This window comes from Anarrhichthys ocellatus, unplaced genomic scaffold (genome assembly GCF_004355925.1).
Source record: "Anarrhichthys ocellatus isolate YVR2014 unplaced genomic scaffold, GSC_Weel_1.0 scaffold122, whole genome shotgun sequence".
In the NCBI taxonomy this organism is placed as follows: domain Eukaryota; kingdom Metazoa; phylum Chordata; class Actinopteri; order Perciformes; family Anarhichadidae; genus Anarrhichthys; species Anarrhichthys ocellatus.
In genome coordinates, this window is record NW_022280152.1 from 536,357 (window position 1) to 556,450 (window position 20,094).

Here is a 20,094-nt window from a genome sequence, read left to right on the forward strand (position 1 = left end):
CGCTGGACAATCGCAGGAAAACACAAGAAAAATAACTTTTTATAAGCCATCATACGAGCTGTCGTTTAAGGATATGTTGCATTTTATATGTGAAACATTGACTGTGCAAGATGCCATGAGCCCGAACATTGTGGAATTATCTGAGTTCCAAGACGATGAACTTTACTTTTTTCTATCCAGAAAGCTGAACACTTAACAAGAATTTAGATTTGAGAATCTGACAAATAAACTGCAACTCATAAAGAGACGGTTGTAAGAGCATCACTGCTGCACAAAGACACAGGATACAAACCAAGTGACTCACAAAGAGATAACAATGTGACACAACGTGGTCAACACACCGGCCTCCTTGAGACTCGCGGAGCCGTGCTGATCTTTGTCGTGATCGTCTCAACAGGAATTCCTGACTGTAGCGGAGGAGAAAGATATGAATGCATGCAGAGATCTTTTCATAGTCTTTTATTCATGGTGAGTGTTCGGTCGTGCTCTCAGTGTCAGACGAAACATCTTAATTAGGAGAAAAAAACTCTCAGCCTGCGAGACTTTCCCCTCGTTAAAAGGTCCAAACATATATCCTCTTTATTGTTTCAAATATCAGTACACGCGCGTCGTCGTCTGGGACAAGGAATCTGCACGGAAAATAAAAGTGAACAACTCTTAAAGCAGTAGTCAAAAGATCAAAAACCAAAATAAAAGCACAAAAGAATAAAGAGTCCACCACCAAAAGAGTGCAAAACTAATAGGTTGTGTAGAAAGCAAGCAGAGGGAGCATTTATTTAGAAACTTTATTTTTTTGACTTTACAGTTTTGTCTCAAATTGATCTCAAATTGAAGCCCTGAACAAATCCATAATCCATAACACATATATACTATTGTCAACAACATACATTTACATCAGAGGTCTTTAGTTTTCTTTACTGGGTGTTTTGTTCAACAAACAAGAGAATTCAAAGATGGTTAGTACAGACTGTGCACATTTCTCTGTTTGTAATCTTTTTTTTTTTTTAGTGGTATATGCAGGAAAGGTCATTATTTAAAAACAAAATAAAAAAAGGAATTTGCAATTAGCACCGTTACTGTGATTTATTTGTTTAACTTAGGGATCAGCACCTCGTCCCGTTAGTAACGACTCGGAGTCAGACTGCTGGCAGCTTAGACGATGAGGTCGTTGTCCACATCCTCTGCAAACACACAGAAAACATCCGTCAGCACATTTATTTTAATTATATTTAGAGGTTCATATTTCTGGGTAAACTAATAATTCTTTTGTTGCGTGGCGATCGTCTTCACGCATGTGGTCGATACTCACGCTCTTTGATGCCGAAGCAGTTGGCCCACTCCTCCAGGGCGATGTATTTGTCGTTGTCGGCGTCGCACTGCTCGAAGAAGCGGCTGGTGCAATGCTCCATGGGAATGAGAGGGGCGCGCAGGGGGGAGAGCTCTGTGTGGGTCAGGTACCTGCGTCGCATACACACAACAAGGAAATGACTTTTACAATGGAATGCTTTTCAATTTCTGTGTTTCTGTTTTACAGTATTTATTTACACCGAAAACACACCAGGCAGCGGCAAAGTGCGGCTCGCCAAAAATAATTACATCTTTCTGCAGCCGGGAGGCCGGTTCATGTGTTTCAGGCGGGAACAAATTCTTTGTTGAACATGTCACAGGACTCTGTCTACTGATTGGCTGTGGGGGTATTCTCTGTCCGCACTTCGACCGCTAAAAGTTAAACTTTTTCCAACCGCAGAATCAAAAATGTCCGCAGCTCGCTGAGATTTATTTTAGACATTGCATGGAGACTCGCCACAGGTCACACACACTGGTGTGTGTTCGACGTTATTTTGAAATCGTGAGAAAATGTATAAGAAAATATGAAGACCGACGTTTGTCTCGTGATCCCAGAGGGAGCTTTAAAATATCAGGATCTTTGTTTGTGATCAAGTTAAAAACAAAATACAGAAAGTCACCTTCATCCACAAACTGTCTGCTTTTACATAAAATATGTTTCAACGATGTCATTGTCTCCTTAAACACCTTCCCTTCAGCTCTTTTACTGTATCACACTGTTAGCACTAGCATAAAGTAGAACGTGTGTTCTGGGTGGTGCATTAAGAGTCCAGCAGCCACGTCATCGTCTTCTGGAGCAAGCAGCTCTAAAGTGAACGGCAGCTGGTGTCTGTTGGATCCATCAGTGATGCTGTGGTGTGAGATTAAAGGAAACCAACCAGCTCTCAGTCTGCCTCAAGCTCAACCGCTGCCTGAGCAGCACTGATATTAAAGGCCCAACATGTGCTGACTTGCAGAATCTGCCCAAAAGGCACTCTATTTTCCAGTCTATGAAAGAAAGATGTGGAGGCCGAATGAGCCTTGCTATAATAAAGCTGTAATCATTTCGTTTATTTTAATCAGCAGATCTGTAAAGTGAGTTTCTCCACAAAGAACCACAAAAAAAGCACCACTTTAAATCTTGTGTTTTCCAGAAATGTGTTCATAAATTCCTTATAAATAAGTTATTCGGCTTGAAAAATAACTACTGACTGGGTGACTAAAGAGATCTTAGTTGATTACGACCACACCGACCGGTTAAACTCTGAACCCGCCGCCCCGTCCCTGTTCCCTCCCACTACGTACCCGTCGACGGGGTGCTGGTCCAGCTGGCCGAACTGCCAGTGGACGGGGAAGATGTACATGTTGTAGTTCTTCTCGAAGTCGTGAGCCAGCAGGTCCAGAGAGTGCTCGCCAGCCTGCAGCCTCTTCTCATTCTCAAAGATCTTCTTCACCTGAAACGTCAAACAGACACAACCCACGTCAAGAACAAACGTTGATGCACCGTTTAGATGTCGATGGCGAGCGACTTGGAGCACAGACTGTATATAAGAGCATAGTCACGGTGACGTCACCCACTGGTTTGTGAAACAGAAGTGACCATATTTGGACTCGTAGAGACGCCGTGTACGTCTCTGGTAGAGACCTGTCAATCAGTGTGTCTGGTGAACCCGTCTACAATCTTTACCTTCACTGTTGATGGAAATGTCTCTCAATATTTGTGACATTATTGGATTTATTTCTCTTGTGAGAGGATTTATTCTTACTCAGTTGAATTGTTCTTTGTGTGAAGTGTCTTCTTATATAAGGCAGTTTGTGAAAACATGTAGACTATTAGTCTCCTTTCACAAATAAATTAAGTCGAGAGGGGACATGACGCCATTGACAGGCGACTAAATGAAACGCACTTTCATTAAAATGACAGACTTCTGTATTTAAACACATAAAACACTTGATAATACCATGTCTTCTGTAATGGATAGTTTATAAGATGTTGTATCTGCATTGTATTGAATATTGTGTTGGCTTTTAACCCTTATTTTACCTTGTTGCCTCACTGCCAGGAGGATTTATCTACAATAAAACGTAGTCCTGTGCATTATTCCATCCACATCCCTTTGATTTAACTTAGGTCTTAGTGACTTTCTGGACTCACCCTGAGCTTCTGCTTCTCGTTGAGCAGGTTGTTGTCCTCGTCGCGCTCGTACAGAGTCACCAGGACGTTCTTCAGCCAGTCCCTCATACGGAGGGGGAACTCGCTCAGCTCGGAGTCCATGCAGGGCTCGATGTCTGTGGGGAGGAAACGCTGTCAGTTGGATGTGTGATTCATAATTTAATTGAGGTTTGCTTTGGAAGTAGTTTGTGATAATCATCTGAATAAAAGCTTTAATCAGTCAAAAAAGCTGCATTCCATTTTAAAAGGCTTTTGTTGGCATGTCACCAGATCATTGGTCATTACTGTAGCACATCGGGAACCTCCGGTTCTGAAGAGTGAAGTCAAAGCTTCATGTGTTAAAGCTGCATTCTCTCTAGTGTCCACCAGGGGGCGACTCCTCTGGTTGTATAGAAGTCTATGAGAAAATGACTCTACTTCTCTCTTGATTTATTACCTCAGTAAACATTGTAAACATGAGTTTATGGTCTCAATCTCTAGTTTCAAGTCTTCTTCAATACAGCATGATGTTCATTTAGTACATTATGCTCCATTTAGAGTCACACAGACCATAAAGCAGGGGATGCTTTAGGGCGGGGCTACACAGGTCGCTATCAGAGACGTATACGGTGTCTCTATGTCACCCACCGCACAATGAAAAAAATGACATTTTAAACCTTTTAAGTGCCATGAAAACAATTATCAGCAAACTGCAGAAAAAATATCTGCATCTCGGTCTCATCTATGGTCTCAACATTTCATCCTCAATATATATATATATAATATATACATTCAATTGTTATTCTTGTGCACTGAACAGCACCTTGATCCCCATTTGAGCCTTTCAGCCCTGACTCATTTCCTCAAACTGAGCGTGTGTGTGTGTGTGTGTGTGTGTGTGTGTGCCATGTTCAGTTTAAACAGTGGAAGAAATGCAGCCTGCAGGCCCAGACCTGACAGAATCTGAACCGCCCAACAATTAAAGAAAACGCTGGAACACAGAGAGAGCTGAGCTGTAACTTCTGTTGGGAAACTGAGAAGCAGAGTGTGGGAGCTCACATTTGCAGGGTCCGATGTAGTCCAGGTGCAGCTTGTGGCCCTTCTTGGTTCCCTCCAGGGCGCACTTGGTGGCGAAGAAGTGGCAGGAGGTGTCGAAGGTCTTGTTGTCGGTGCCGCAAACCTGAGAAGGGGAAATGCAGACGGATGAGTTGTCAGTCATCAAAGTCTGTTCTGTGGTTCTTTGAGGTTGTATGTTAACTGATCCTCGGTGGTGAGTTCACAGCCACAGGATAAATACGGATTTTACAATTTAAAGAAATGTCTGGTTTGTTTTTCAAACTCACGTGCTCGAACTCTCCCTCGGCAGCCGGGCAGGTGGAGGGGTCCTGGCACACACACATGGGGAGGTTGCTCTCGTCGACCTCACACACTTTGCCCTTCTTGCAGTGGTGGTTCAGGCAGGGATCTGTAGGAAGAACACAGACGTACAGAAGCGGAGTTATTTCTCAGGAAATAACTCCGCTGTCCGGTCCTCCAGGGCCAGAAGCAAACTCACAATGAAATCTTTCATATGTCGGAGGATTAAGGAATATTTAAAAAGGACTTTGTTTCTGTTGCTATCGATTGTTTTAAAATGTATTTTTCAATGTGTGGCGTGGTGAGAGATATCTCACAATATCAATATATAAAGAGAACACTATGAAGTAGATTTGTTTAGATGTAGATGCTTTCATCTTAAATGCAATACATTTATACTTAGAATAAAGTACTTGTTTATAATTGTGGTACTTTTAAAGGAAGTGAAGGAGTTATAACTAGATATCTGTACACGTTGTACAGACTGCGGCTGAGCTGCACTTAAAGCCAGCTGGAACGTGTAATTACAGCCGGGCTGTTATTATGGGATGTTTGATTTGCCAGTCTGAGGTCTGCGACCCAGCATGCTAAATCAAAATGTTGTCGCGGTAAAAAGAGGCGGTCGACGTGTAGAGCAACAAGCGTGACACATTTATACCTGGAAACGTCTCCATCTAAAGGATTCATGTTGAGGTCATGTGACTCTGAATCTACGTAGAGTGTGTGTGCACCACATTTATGAACGTGTGGAAGCAAATACACACAGTGATTGACTTTCTATTGAAGTTTTAATCTTTTTCACAACTTTTACTTCCCTAGCCTATACTAGTATACACCTTTATACAAATTTTGTAGACAACTTTTATTACTTGCTTATAATATGAATAAACAGATATGAACAAACAGTTAATTCTCTTATTTTTGATTACACACAACTACATTTAAATGTTGATTCTCGAGCAGAACTTTTACTTGTCAAGAAGATGTTATTATAAAAAATATTGCTGCTTTAAGTATTTATTTTTAAAACATATTACAAAGAAGAAATTAATGAATTAAATTAATTGGAAAATGATTGGCGTGATTAATAAATAACACGAAAATTATGTGACAATTGCAATAAAAGTCTGTCTGAGGTTAACTGTTGTTTTAGCCTAAAGCTACTCTAAGATGTTTTATTGAGTTTCTGTTTAGTGAAATGCTTACTTCCCTCTGGTAAACAGTTACGCAGTGTCTATGTCTAGGGCTTTTATTGTGAAAGGTAAGAATGAAAGGAGTGGATCTGGTCTGAGCGGCCTTTGTCAAGGTTGAAAGGAGTAATAAAGTTTGTCTCTCGGACTCTCTGTGTTGTTGTACAACATAATGTCCATTCTGCACAATGTGAAAACAAATTAATTGCACCGGAGAAATCTCCTGGAATTGATGCAAGTCAATGTCATGTCGTCCCGAGTGTTTTTACGAACTTACTCTCAGTAAGAACTTCTTCTTCTTCAACAATCTCGATGGCCTCATCGAACTCTCCGATCTCAATCTGCACCGGGTTGGCCCCCACCTCGGGCTCCTGGAGGAATATCAGATGTCAAAGGTCAGACCGTAAGCTTCATGAGTCACATGCTGAGGATTTTAATGTTGTGAGGTACGAAGCGACGAGAGTGAAGTTTTCTCTTAATGCACTCTCTGAATTCCTTCTTGCACATGATGTCCGTGCAACAGTCTTCAGGTCTATTTCTGCACGACGTCCACTTAAAGTAAAACCGCTTAAATATCCCTGGTTTTCCTCAAAAAAAAGAAAGAAAAAAGGTTTAAACGTCACCGCTAAAGAAGGTTCCTCCCTGAAGGCCAAACAGAATGTGGGAGCGGCGAGGCCGTAATACATCCAACAATAACAAGCAGCTGGGTCCACATGAGGTGGAGCCATGAGGAACGTAACGGCTTCCTGTCATGACCGGCTAAAACTAACAGCTGTGGGATCTCTGGTCCCGCTGGACCTCCGGAGCAGGAAAGGAAAATAACGTTCACATGAAGGAGGATGTTTTGGAGGTTTAGTGTTGTGTGTCTCTTTTACAATACTTTTATTTCTCCTCTTAAGGAAAAATCAAGGACGGAGAAGGAGGGATTTTCCTGTTTTCATCCCTCTCTGTTTGTTGGAAAGATTTGACAAAAGCCAGAGATCACAAATGGATATTTGGTGATTAGAATTTGGAGAATCTTTGTTGAACTTTAGAACTCTTCAGATTATTTCAATCTGGAGGTCAAAATGAGTCCCTGAAATGCTGCAGATTTTCACTTCTTTCGGCATGTAAAGACCCTCTGAATGAAACCATAAAAAGTCCATCTTTACAAAGGGTCAAAGGTAGACATTACTTTTGCCAACCCTTCAAACATTTTCAGTTAGTTCAGTTTAATTTCCACGACTTGTATTTAGTTTCCAATGATTCTGTGACGGACCGATTGTGTCACAGGCTGAACGAGTAATTCGGCTGTGGGCGTCTCCTCCACCGTCACGTGAACAAATACCACTGAGCTTCTTTGGCTGCAGTGTTGAAACCACCGGAGCTCCATCACAGATCAGATCATCTCTCCGAGCAGCTGCCTGGCTCAGGAAGAGCATCACTGAGGCCAAATCAAACTCAGACGACAGCAAAAGTATTTAGGTCGAGTTTCCCAAAAAACGATCAGTGTAACGACAGTAAAGAGAGGCGAAGTGCCTCCACTTCTGGTGCAACAACATGGGACTTTATTCTGAAAAATAATATGTCGTTAACTCTTGGAGTCTAGAGGTCTTTACACATCGGGGGGGGGGGGGGTTGACGGATAAAAAAAACCTCGGTCATTGGTGTCTTCGGGCTTTTAGACTGAAAATAAGTAATTAGAGAGACTTATCCTCTCTATGAACGTAACAAAGGTGTGCTCTTATATTTGAGAAGCTCGTGGCTTATCTGCATATTTAAATGGAAGCTGGTTCTGCAAAAAAATAATTGTCTTAAAAGAAATCAACCGGGGAAGTTTCATGGTTTCACCCGTTTCAGCTTTTAAGGAGAAAATAAAAAAACATGATGAACATCTGGACTGACCTCAACAACTGGCTCCTCAGTTACCAGCTCTTCCAAGATGGGCACCTCCTCAGTCTGGAACACACAAACACGCACACACACACACACACACGCACACACACACACACACACACACACACACACACATTAAACATTATTACTTCTGCACATGAACACACACTTGTGAGTACTAATAGATTAAAACAAAAACACTTAAGTGAAGCAAGTCAGAAGCAGACAATGACCTCACCCTCAAAACACACTTTGAATCTTCATGCATATGAAAACTCAGAGGAGCAATGTTCACAGACTTGCAACAAGAACACACGCACACACACACACACACATGCACACACACACACACACACACACACACACACACACACACACACAGGAAGTGCACATAGATAGGAAAACACACATGGAAACTCACACGTGAACTGTTAACAACAGAGGAAAGGAGGAGATATTTAGGAAAGCCAACAAAGAGAGGAACATGCTCATAAAGACAAAAGCAGACCACACACACACACACACACACACAGCATCACTTACAGGAGCAGCCATGGCGTGGCCAGCCAGGCACAGGAGGAAGACGATCCACATCCTCATCTTCAAAGTCTGTGGAGACAAACAGACGGACAAGTGAACCCAGTTTCTTATTATTTCAATCCTATCGTCACATTCACACAAACTATTACTAAGCCACAGCTGTATTTGTTTTACTTTCTCTCTTTTTAAGTTTCTTTATGTACTAAAATGAGAATAATCAGTATCAGGATTAGAAGCGGGATCAATAAAAAGTATCTGATTCTGAATCCTAACCAACATCCAACCCTACGCTCATGAAGCCCTGCAGCCTCTCTGAAGACAACTGAAGCATCTGGACACAACTTGTAACACAACTCTCTGTGACAGACTAATGGAAGCTCTCCAGTTCCCCAAACAAAAGCCTCACTGTCCGCTTTGTTCACTGGCAGCTCGTGTTGAAAGCCTCTGGCCGTGTGTGGGTTTGTTGAAAAGTCTCTCTCAGAACATGCTCTCGTCCTCTGACGGGGATCTTCTCTCATTCTGGAGCATAAATCAGAGCGAGAGCACAGTAGCTGATTGCACTGAGTTGTGTGTGAATATGTTGCACACATGTTTCAAATCATTAAGGACACAAAGCCTGTTTTTATTATACTACCATCGATTAGAGCCCCGTGCAGCACTGTGTTTGTATCTGTGAGACCAATAACAATGTCATCATTTGAGATTTAAAAAAAATGTTTGCCAATTTTGAACATAAACACACATTTTTGAAAACTGGCCTGTAACCATAGTTGTTTAAGTCTTATGACCAATATTGTTTATGTACAAATACAAACTTTCTTTAGCACCATTTTGGGGGGATTTATGTAAGAATGCGTCCAACATTTAGTCTAGTTTAATCAAACTCTGGTGCAGTTACTTTGGGAAGTTGTAAACAATGTAATCGTACTCTAGTGCGGACCAAAACAATCGGTCCAAGACCGCTTGCTAGAGGATCCAGAAACGGATCCAGACTAAAGAGAAAAGGAACCGTTCATTTTCACTCTTATTAGCCAAATGGATGAAAACAAACATTTCTTTTTTTTTTTTTTACATCCTTGTCAAGTTTACACACTAGGCTCTACTTATCACATGGAATACACTACGTTCATATATAGGTACATATATATATATATATACATATATATATGTATATGTATAAGAGATGAGTCCCCTATCTGTCTTTTCTTGCTCTCCTCTTCATATCTGATTGTCTGAGCGTTTGGTGTTGAGCTCTGGAAACCCTTCCTCTTCCCTGCTTCTCTTCCTCTATCACGTCTGGTCTGAAGGACTAAACAAGGGCTTCTTTGTTCCATAACGGAGCATGACATTGCTTGGTCTTCCTCCCTCTTTCTCTAGTACTTATCTCCCTCTGCACCTCCATTGAATCCGCTGTTTTAACCCAGACATCCAGAAACGATCTCTGTCCTCCTGACATCAAAGGACGTGTGGTTTATTTAAAGTGTCTCGACTGCAGAGATCAAAGGTCTAACTGTCATTTCATTCACCCCGTTTCCTTTATGTTGTTTGTGTTTGATATCAGAAACACAGGATCTCTTGTTCCTGTTGAGTTCTTCCTCCGCTGTGAAGGAAAGTCCTCACGCAGAGCAATAACACTGAAGTGAGTAGACTGCACGCTGCAGGAGATCAGCGGGATAATAAGAGTTACAAAACAGAGCTGGGAATAGTTTCAATTCCTTCGCCTCGGATAAGACCAACAAGAAATCAATACAACTTCCAATCTTCTCATTGAACATTCAGCTTTTCCTCTTTGTTTTTATCCCAACATGTGCAGCATCTATGAACTGAGACACGGAGGAAGGAGAGATGAATTCCTCGGCTCTAGAAGCATCACCTTGAGGGAAACTCAACCTGACATTTTGAGTTTGGTGGGGGGGGGGGGGAATGCTTTGCTTGGCCGGTTGCCAGGCGTCCTTCAAAACGTCGGAGGGGCCTCTTGACACGAAGCGTCTGAATAGGGCAGCATGTTTGGACAGGTGCAGAGACTTGGGTAAAGTCAGCATACAGTCGACCTCGAGTGTTGACACGTTTGACGAATCCCGAAGAGACACAAAATAATTATTGAGTGTTAACCTGCGGGCACATTTTCCTTCTTTTGTCAACCTGAAAATAGTCAAAGTGTAATCATTTCGTTTAACATGTAGCATTCTTTCTTGAGAGCAGGTTTGCACTCGTTTTATCCAAAACGGTCCCCAACAAAATCCGGATCCCACACAACTGAACTGCACGCGCAATTACGTTTTGCGGGAAACTTGTTTTCTCCGGGATGGTCGTTAAAGTTCGAAACAGTTTGAAGCTGTTAACGTTGTAAATAAAAACAAAGCAAAACAGAAAAAGCTACACACAGGACATCCAGGACCACCATCCCAACGTCCTCCTGTGGACTTATTTGAAACTCATTCGTCACACGTTAAAAACAAACATCATCCACAACAAAATACGCTTCCATTAAGACGTAAATCACAACCCAGTTTGGTTTTAAGGGAACGTTATCTTCAGGAGACTCTGGTCTGCTTTTATCATCTGATGATCATCAGAACGCCTGTAGAGCCTCGTCCTGCTACAACACATCAAAGCTACACAGAGCCTTTATGCTAACTACCGCTGATTTACACGGCAGCTTTGGAGGAAGTCTCTCATTTTAAATCAATCATGCACGCGTCTTAACATTAATACGAGTTTTATTGTTTTTAATACAGACTTCCTTTAAGTCTTGTCTCTGCTCGGAGGAATCTTCTCGATGCTGAAACGAGATCGGTTTGATGATAGGACAGAAAAAACGAGCTAATGCGGATTATTTGTTTGAATCTTGTGATTACGAAGCGATTATGTTGTAATCACAACATCCTTCAAAATACTTCACAAAATGCCATTTTGTGTCAAGATCACAACAGAGACCCAATATCCAAATGTATGAGGAATCAGATAATTAGAACAGCTGAACGTCAATGCATCAGTGTGATGTTTATGAATTATGAGCAGAGCATTGTGAGCCTTTTATTTTGAAGGGTAGAGGTTCTGTAGTCATATTTCCACCTTTCTCTCGAAGTGTTTTATTTTATTTATGTATTTTTCTAAGTTCTGTTCACAATCTAGACAATAAATCACATCACAGCTGTTTAGATGCAACATGATTACTGTAAAAGTACAAGTCGCTCCGTGCTTCACTCAGGACTTTCACAACGGTGACCACTGTTCACGAAAGGTCCAGAGATGAGAGGTCATTAAGCTCGGACTTGGAAAATTACAGAAACGCTGGCAGAGGACGCAGACGATGACGTCGCCAAACAACCTGCACACAAGGACAGGTCTCTGAGAGAGAAATACAAATAAAGCGAGGTAAAAAAAAGAACTTCTGACGCACGTGTAAGTAGCGTGTTTGGGAGCGAGAGCTTAATGAAAAAGGGGAAAACGTTTTTAAAACGTGTGTCATCTCCACAAAGTGCGGGGTCAGTATTTGATTTGGAGGGTCGTGTTGTTTCCCGTCGTATGTTCACTTATATTCTGTTTGGTCGGAGAGTCGTTGGGAAAGTGGAGGCCGGAGGCCGGACGCTCTGACGCGACAGCAGAACAAGTTATTTTATTTGGAAAGCTGCTCTCATAATCAAACAGGGGCCGAGGCTAAAAGGGAAACTGCAGGCTCATGAAGGAGCTCCTTTTTTCTCCTCCAGTGTATTTAATTTGGGAGGTTAGTTAGGTAAGCGAGTGTAAACTGGCTGTGGAGGAAAAACAACCTGCCTGGAGCTGCTATCTGCCTCTCCCTCTCTCTCGCCCTCTCCCTCTCCCTCTCTAATATCCCTCTCTTTCTTCCTGTCTGCTCTTTAAAGAGGGGGGCAGATTTAGAGGAATTCTTTCTTCTGCTCCTCGGTGACATAACAGGCGGGTTTGGAAGTCTGGAAAAACAACCTGTAGCTGTGTGTCTGCCAGCAAACAGTGCAGACAAACAACACAGGCATGCAAATATCCAGCGAAGGCTCTGAGACGAAACAGTGATTTCCTCTGTCTGTGTTGAGCTCCGGAGACAGAGGTTTTTATTATTAAGGAGAATCCTTGAAGTTATTGAAATGCCCTCCAGATATGAGGTTTGTTAAATGCAGATGGATGGTGCAGCAGTTTGTTTCCATCTGATGTAGCGACGCAAAACTTTAAGCGTGCATCCAAAATCCGATGAAAAACCTCCATTTTTCATACCTGAAGCAAGGAATGAAATTGCAAGAAGATAAAGACTTACTGACATGCAGTCATTATCAGAGAACCTTATCGTCTTAAAGAATACTTCACATACTTCACATGTTGAGTAAATCAATTACTCACCCCGTGTTACCTCGAATTCTGGAAGAGAACTAAGTTTTCCCCTCATTGGGACTACAGAGGAAAAATAGCCTCTTGGCTAACTCTGGCGCATTTACAGGAATGTTGTATTAATGTGTGCTGACCCTGACCGAATAAACCAATAAATAAATAGCCTCCACGGTGAACGGAGACTCAAAACTAATTTGAAAAATAGTGTTGATGAATTGAAGTAAATGGGGATCGCTTTAGCAACAGCAAAACTATCAAAACATCCGTTTACAAACATGCATTTTTACAAAAACTTAAAATGGAGAGCTGCATAAATAAGTCAGAAAACACAGAAATGATTCAGCTTTTTTTGCACTTTTGCTTTTGGTTAAATGTCTGAAATAAAGTCTGTGTTTAAGACAGGCTGAGAGATTTTAACGCTTAGTTCTACGATATAAAAACATGTCAGTGAACGCCCCTCTGGTGAATCTTAAAAAAGTCTAAATGGAGGACTAAGCGTCGTCACTAGAACACTCTCCTCCTTCAGCTTAGTGGAGGAGACATGAAGTCATGTGACCGTGGTGGAGTTCTTTTATCTAACGTTAGATTTTTACTTCTGCTGATTATGTTCACGCTGTCATAAACGTTTGTTTGTCACAGAGCAGCACTCTTTAATACACTTCTTCTTAAACAGTCTGTACTTGCACGGATGAGTAGCACGCCTGTGCAAGCCTGAAAGTATTTTTAATATAAAGGTTTGAGGGAAGATGCATGTGTTTGTGAAGTATTCAGCATACGACTGTATGCACCAGATTGGAAGCTTCTATACTTTATTCAGAGGGGGAGTCTTCAAGCTCGGTCAGTTCACAGGTCGATCTTAGTGACCTGAGGCGACTACAAGCCCTCCAATCCAAGCTGGACTTCCTCAGGTAGCAATAAGACACCTGACATGTTTAATCCCCCTGGAGAGTTCGGGAGGGGGGGGGGGGGACCCCTTTATGTTGCCCGGACAAAGAGCAGTTTCAGAGATCACTCAGGAGACTCTGAGCACAAAGAGCTCAGACCAGGAGAGCAGAGAGGGGAGAGGAGAGAGGAGAGAGGAGAGAGGAGAGAGGAGAGGGGAGAGAGAGGTGAGAAGAGAGGAGAGGTGAGAGAGGAGAGCCTCACACTATTCTTGCTCAGTCACCGTACATGACAGACTTAAAAGTAGAAAATGATGCTTTCATTTGGCTTTGATCGCACTTGTCTCTCTCTTCTCCTTGTGTGTTTTTACATTACTGTCATAAGTGTTGATGTACATCTCTATGCCTCTGCCTCTCTGCAAAGATAAAAATGGTTCAACGGCTAAAATCCTTGTTTGTAGATGTTATCAGTCAAAATCCGCTCAGCGCAAATCTGAGGTTGAAATGACTTCTGTCATCTCCAGCGATCTGTCTCAGTCTTTGTGTTGTATGCACACTGTGAGAGGTCAGAGGGCAGCAACTCAGTGTGTTAACATTTGCTAATAACAGCGATTCAACCAGATCAAGAATGAGTTTCCGTTAGCTGACATCTTTTACAATAATAAAAAGAAGCTCTGTGGAGTTGTGATGTAACTGCTGGACGGACAAACAAAAGACTTTCTGAACAACTCCTGACAAACCTGAAGCCACTGAGATCTTTCCGTCTGAACCGAACTGACCCACATTGTTTCTCTCTTTCTCTCTCTCTCTCTAAACCTCACCTCCGTCACTCTTTCCACCTTTTCTGTTGACTCACAGCTCTGTTAACTATCTGCTTTATTTTTTATTATTTAACTTGTAACATGTTTCCCAGTTTTTCTATCCACGATCTTTTTCTTTCTCTCTGCTGACGTTAAACTCCAGATTCTTCTTCTCCACATTGAGTTCAGACAGCAGCACAATCCTCACTTCCTGTCGGGGGATTAGAGCTTTTCTCTGAGATTGCCAAACTAGCCTGCTATTTCCCAGCATCCTCGGCTCAAACGCCGGCACCCCTTCCCCTCCTTCCCCTCCTCCCCCCCCTCCTCCTCCTCCTCCTCCTCCCATTTCCCTCCAGACCGGCCACCTTGACAATTAAGCAGCCAGAGACACTTTGTCCTTCAGACAGGTGTGACGAACACGGTGAAGGAGAACTTCATTAAAAGACGGAGATATAAGTCAGAGAGAAGAGTCTAACGTGTTTTCATCACGTGACATCACCTCAGATTGGACTCAAACAACTTGCAAAGACTTTACTTGAGATTCTAGTTTTCAAAGATGCCGTGCAAAAAATTGCATGAACCTTAAAATAAACACGGCGTCCTGGACTTGAATAGCAGCATCATGTATCATCGACAATAAATATATTGGGAAGATATGCCAATACGGCTGAACTGCTGGACACTTAAGACACTTTAAAAAGTCCACACGTGTGTTATTTGTATTGAGGACCGTGATTGGCTTCCAAGCTAGTTGTGAAGTCACGAATCATCTTGTTCTTACACATGTTCAGTAGTAGTAGTTCTGCACAGTGAAGCTCAATCATCCATGTGAAGGAGCAATGTTTTAGTGGAGGGCGACTTTAAATGTATTGTCGTGTCTTTTAATTGCTCTTTTAATCCATCACTGACCCGTTTCCTTTGTTTATCTGGAGGGTTAGGGTTAGAGCGCAGGTTTGAAAAGTCTCTTTCCAACAACCGGCACACCCAACTCCTACTGACTCTACTGAAGGGAGACTTTCCACCGGATGTTGGGACCTCAACTCAAACGGATCTAAAGACAAATCACACCACTTGTAACAGAAAACATTCAACGCGTTGGGGGGATCAGGTCTGGCTCGTTCCAGTTCATCCCAGAGGTGTTGGAGGCTTTACGCACAGTCAACACATCAAACTGGGAACAATAAACCTTCCTTAATGCAACAGGAAACTGTTCCCACATCGTTCGCTGCAGGATGAAGAACGGCCTCAAACCAAAACATTTCAGCCTCTCTCTGCAGACCGCTCTCCCTCTGGGTGACGCCCCGACACTTGAAGGCATCTGAACAAACTCACGGAGCCTTTTTAAACAGCTGGTAACCCATCGTCAAGGCAACCCACATTCCTTTACATGGGAGTAATCTCAGAGAGAGAGAGAGAGAGAGAGAGAGAGAGAGAGAGAGAGGCAGGGAGGGAGGGAGGGAAAGGAGAGAGATTTGTCGGAGAAAGGCTCCCATTGCTCGATCATGGGGGCTTTGTTGTAATCCCATCCACCCCCCACTCTTCCTCCTCTTCCTCCTCCTCCTCTTCCTCCTTCCCTTCTTTCTTCACTTCTGTTCAGTTACTCTATTTTAACAACTTTTTCACAGCGATCAATCCTTCAGGATCCTTTGACAAAACTGGGAATTCTTCACAAACAAAGAGAGAGCAGCAGATTCTGCATCCTAACTTTAAGTTTTACAAAGCATTCGTTATTTGACAGGAGATACTGCGACCAAACAAAAGAGCGTCCACAAATTAAACTGCATATCAGCTTGTGTCGGCATCGCCCTCCTCCCCCAAGCTTCACCCCCCCCCTCCCCTCCTGTTGCCGATGTGGCACACAATTACCTGCACACACAACGTCTCCTCATAACCACAGCTTGTTTACCTGCAGGGAGCGATTTTCCTCGCAGCTGTTTTGGCAGTAATGACAGAGGAGATTGTTCACTGGGGTCTGAGGCCACAGGAGCTGCTTGTTAAACCAGATGTCCACTCATTCTAAACTTTAAATTGTGTAAAGCTGCTGGAGAATGTGTTGTGTGAGTTGTTGTTTTTTCCAACACTGGATTTTGATTTTGAGTTTGCAGCATCAAACTGTCTGTGGTGAATGTTGAGAAGAAGAGATCTCGGTTCACTTTGGTCAGACTTGCATAAAAAGCAGATTTTACCTGATTATTCAACTGACAAAGAAATGTGAATTCATTTTAAAAGTTAAACTTCAGCAGACTTCTAACCCCAACATCAAGGTGACATTTTGCAGCAGGATTATCACACAACAACTGAAACCTGAGTTTGCCACTAAGTTCTCTAAGTGAAAAAAGTCTTCTAGAGGTTGCTGAAGTAGTCCAGATCTGAGTCACATGACAGAGTGAGACCTCTTACCTTTTAGCTTTGCAGAGCAGGGACAACAGAGGAGACAAGTCAGCTGTGAACGGGACCCCAGGACGATCTAACAGCCTCAACGGTTCACACAGGAGACGTTTCCAGTGGGACATCCCAGTTTGGACACACAGACCCCGCCTCCCTTCTCTCAAACCTCCCATCGCACCCTCTCTCCCTCTCTGCCATGTGGGGAGAGCTCATATTGTGGTGTAACTGAGTAGCTAACAATACAGATGAAAACCAATGCAAAGATCTTTCAGGTCAAACATCTTCAGATGTTCATTTTCTCTTTTAGATACGTTGACAACTTTCTTAAAGGGATTTTTAATTTGACAAATTAATTAGTTGAACATATTTGAATAAACTTGAATAATATGAAGGAAAACATGTTTTTTTTCTCACACCAGACCCCTGAGAAGTGACCTCTATCAACTATAAACTATTAATTCATCTCTATCTCATCCATTTTAAATTGGGTTTAACTTAGTTTGATGTAATAACAGGCAGTGAAATTATATAACTTTCAGTTTAAAAATAATTGACCACATTACTGGATACTTCTCGACCCAAATCTTTGTTTTATTACAACTCTCTGAACCATTTAAGCTGATGGTTCTAGTGAGGGAACGTAAAGGGATGTGTGGGAGAGAACCAGAGCGTATTTATGTTACCAAGGACACAGACAGCTTTACATACCTGTTTTTAAACTTGAGGATCTCTTAATGTTTGCATGCTACTGCACCGTCTGTTGAATGAAGGTCCTTCATGTTTTCATATCAATGAGTAAAGTGGAGACAACAGCAGTAGTCAGAATGCGTCGATGCTTTCTCCAATAAACTACATTCATCTTCCAATCATTTCTACGACTGTGAAGACTCACCGGGACCGGAGGCCGATGTCTCAGAGATAGATTATGTTGTTAGCCGGTCGTCTTGTTCTAGAGACAATATTCATGGGAACATGGAGACTTTAAGGGCAGAAATATAAATGCTGATTTAAAGACATTCACAGATATGTCACTCAAATGAAGATGTTTTAACTCAAAGCATGATGTGACACATGACTAAAGCATTGAAAACAAATACCTAAAGGTGGAATTAGAGATCAATGAATTGTAACGTATTACATTTTGTGCGTTAATTTACATTTGTTAACATGCGATTTGTTTTTTTATGAATCTAAATGAATGCATTAAACGCGACACGCTTCTTGTTTGGGCTTGAAATGATTGTAGTCCCTTTTGGATGTCGCACTGATCTAAACTGTGGACATGTTTGTCTGCAGAACGAACCGTTTCAGAGATGCTGGTCGCTGCGGGCCCTCAGGAGACACTCGGAAGCACCAGTAAATATTTAGAGTTTAGTTTACAGCAGCAACTATTACTGCTCTACTTCTACCCGCTCGGTTCTCTAACCGCTGTATTGTTTCGGGGCTGCAGCAATATTAAGCCCATCTGTAGAATATTAAACATATCTAAGTTTCATTCCTACGATACTTGTGCCAAGTAAAACATGAGTAAGGTATTTCGGGTTTCCTTTGCAGCCAAACACTTTTATTAATGTCAGGGAAAGGTTGTGGTCTTGGTTAAATACTGAATAAATCAACACTGACTCGAGGCATGAGACGGGATCACAGCCAGCAGTAAAGTCAAACACTTTGCATACATTTCTTTTTGGATGTCACAACTTCCTAAATTGGAAATGAAACGGGTGTAAATACAAACATTGCTTGTAGGAGAGAGCAGCGCGTCGGTCTAATTAAAGGAGTCTGTGATGGAGTCTTTCTCTCTGCTGACGTTAAACTCCAGATTCTTCTTCTCCACATTGAGTTCAGACAGCAGCACAATCCTCACTTCCTGTCGGGGGATTAGACCTTTTCTTTGAGATTGCCAAACTGGCCTGCTATTTCCCAGCATCCTCGGCTTCAACGCCGCCACTCCCTCCCCTTCCTCCTCCTCCTCCTCCTCCCATTTCCCTCCAGACCTGCCACCTTTTCTTTATCTGGAAACATGGTAAACATGGTAAACCCTGTACCTACTAAACATCAGCATTAATTGTTATTGTGAGAACATTAGCAGGCCATCGTTAGCATTTAGCTCAGAGCCCCTCAGTGCTTCCTCACAGAGCAGGTAGCATGGCTGGAGACTCTGTTTTATGCTTTTTTTGCTGTGAATATTTTCATATCGGCAGCGAGGATAATTTGCAATGGTTGCTACACTTGTTGAATAAAAGGTTTGAATAGATACGTGCAGACAGACGACTAACTACCAGGATCGTTTTGACCCAGAGCAGCGTCTGGAAGTCTGTCTGAGGTAAACTGTTGTATAACCTTCTGTAAGCTGTTTTGTTGAGTTTACTTCTAGCAAAATGTTCTGAGTGAATCTGAGTTCCCTCTGGTAAACAGCTCAACAGCGTTTAACAGAAGGAGTGCTGCTTTTGTCAAGGTTGAAAGGATTAATAAAGTTTGCAATCTTGGTTTTGGACTGCGAAGCATTAAGTTACGGTGCAAAAGCTTAGAATAATTAATATTCTGAAAACAGATTATGGCGTTATTCGCTGTGTAATATTTGTGTTCTGTGTGTTCATGATACAAACAACAGTTTGGAAAAAAAAGTGTTGAATCACAAGAAACAACACCCCTTTACAGCAGGTGCTGTACAATTCAAATTTAAAGAACTTTCATTTTGTGGTGACTTTAGCGGTCCCTGTGGACTAAAGTGGTAGTGTTTCTGAGCACCATAGTCCCTTTAGAAAACCTCTCATTTTACTGCAGCAGGGTCTGACAGTCTGCCCCTCTCAGTTCTGGTTCTGGTTCTCCCGTGCTTCCCTCCCTCCCTCCAGCAGGTCCAGCAATACGTCCTGCGTCTCCAGCAGCGTGGTGTCGGTGTTGGCTCCCAGAGAGGAGAAGCTCTGCTCCTGGAGGAGGAGGAGGAGGAGGAGGAGGAGGAGACGCTGCTGCTGCCGGGAGCTGAGCTCTCCTCCTCCCTCCGGAGCTCCGACTGCAGGTCCAAGGCTGCAGGTGAAGCCGGATCTGGGTCTGTCCACGATGGACCGGTCTCTGCTAGAGGATCTGAGTCTGTCCACGGTGGACCGGTCTCTGCTTGATGATATGGGTCTGTCCATGGTGGACCGGTCTCTGCTGGAGGATATGGGTCTGTCCATGGTGGACCGGTCTCTGCTAGAGGATCTGGGTCTGTCCACGGTGGACCGGTCTCTGCTAGAGGATCTGGGTCT

The 20,094-nt window shown here is 42.7% G+C and overlaps 1 protein-coding gene across 2 annotated transcripts; it reads right to left on the reverse strand.

Moving 5' to 3' along the window:
- Positions 1–444: 444 nt before the first annotated feature.
- Positions 445–16,964, reverse strand: sparc (secreted protein, acidic, cysteine-rich (osteonectin)). 2 transcript variants are annotated; one of them, XM_031876999.1, is made up of 11 exons: positions 16,862–16,964; positions 8,443–8,508; positions 7,909–7,962; positions 6,302–6,395; positions 4,822–4,943; positions 4,538–4,658; positions 3,482–3,615; positions 2,632–2,780; positions 1,310–1,458; positions 1,111–1,181; positions 445–629 (listed from the first exon to the last, which is right to left on the reverse strand). In XM_031876999.1, exons 2-10 carry the CDS (start codon positions 8,497–8,499, stop codon positions 1,153–1,155), a joined length of 909 nt encoding a protein of 302 aa, XP_031732859.1. In that variant the 5' UTR covers positions 8,500–8,508; positions 16,862–16,964; the 3' UTR covers positions 445–629; positions 1,111–1,152. The 2 variants fall into 2 exon arrangements, with proteins under 2 accessions (XP_031732859.1, XP_031732858.1); XM_031876998.1 differs by lacking the exon at positions 445–629 and having other exon boundaries at positions 745–1,181.
- Positions 16,965–20,094: the final 3,130 nt, after the last annotated feature.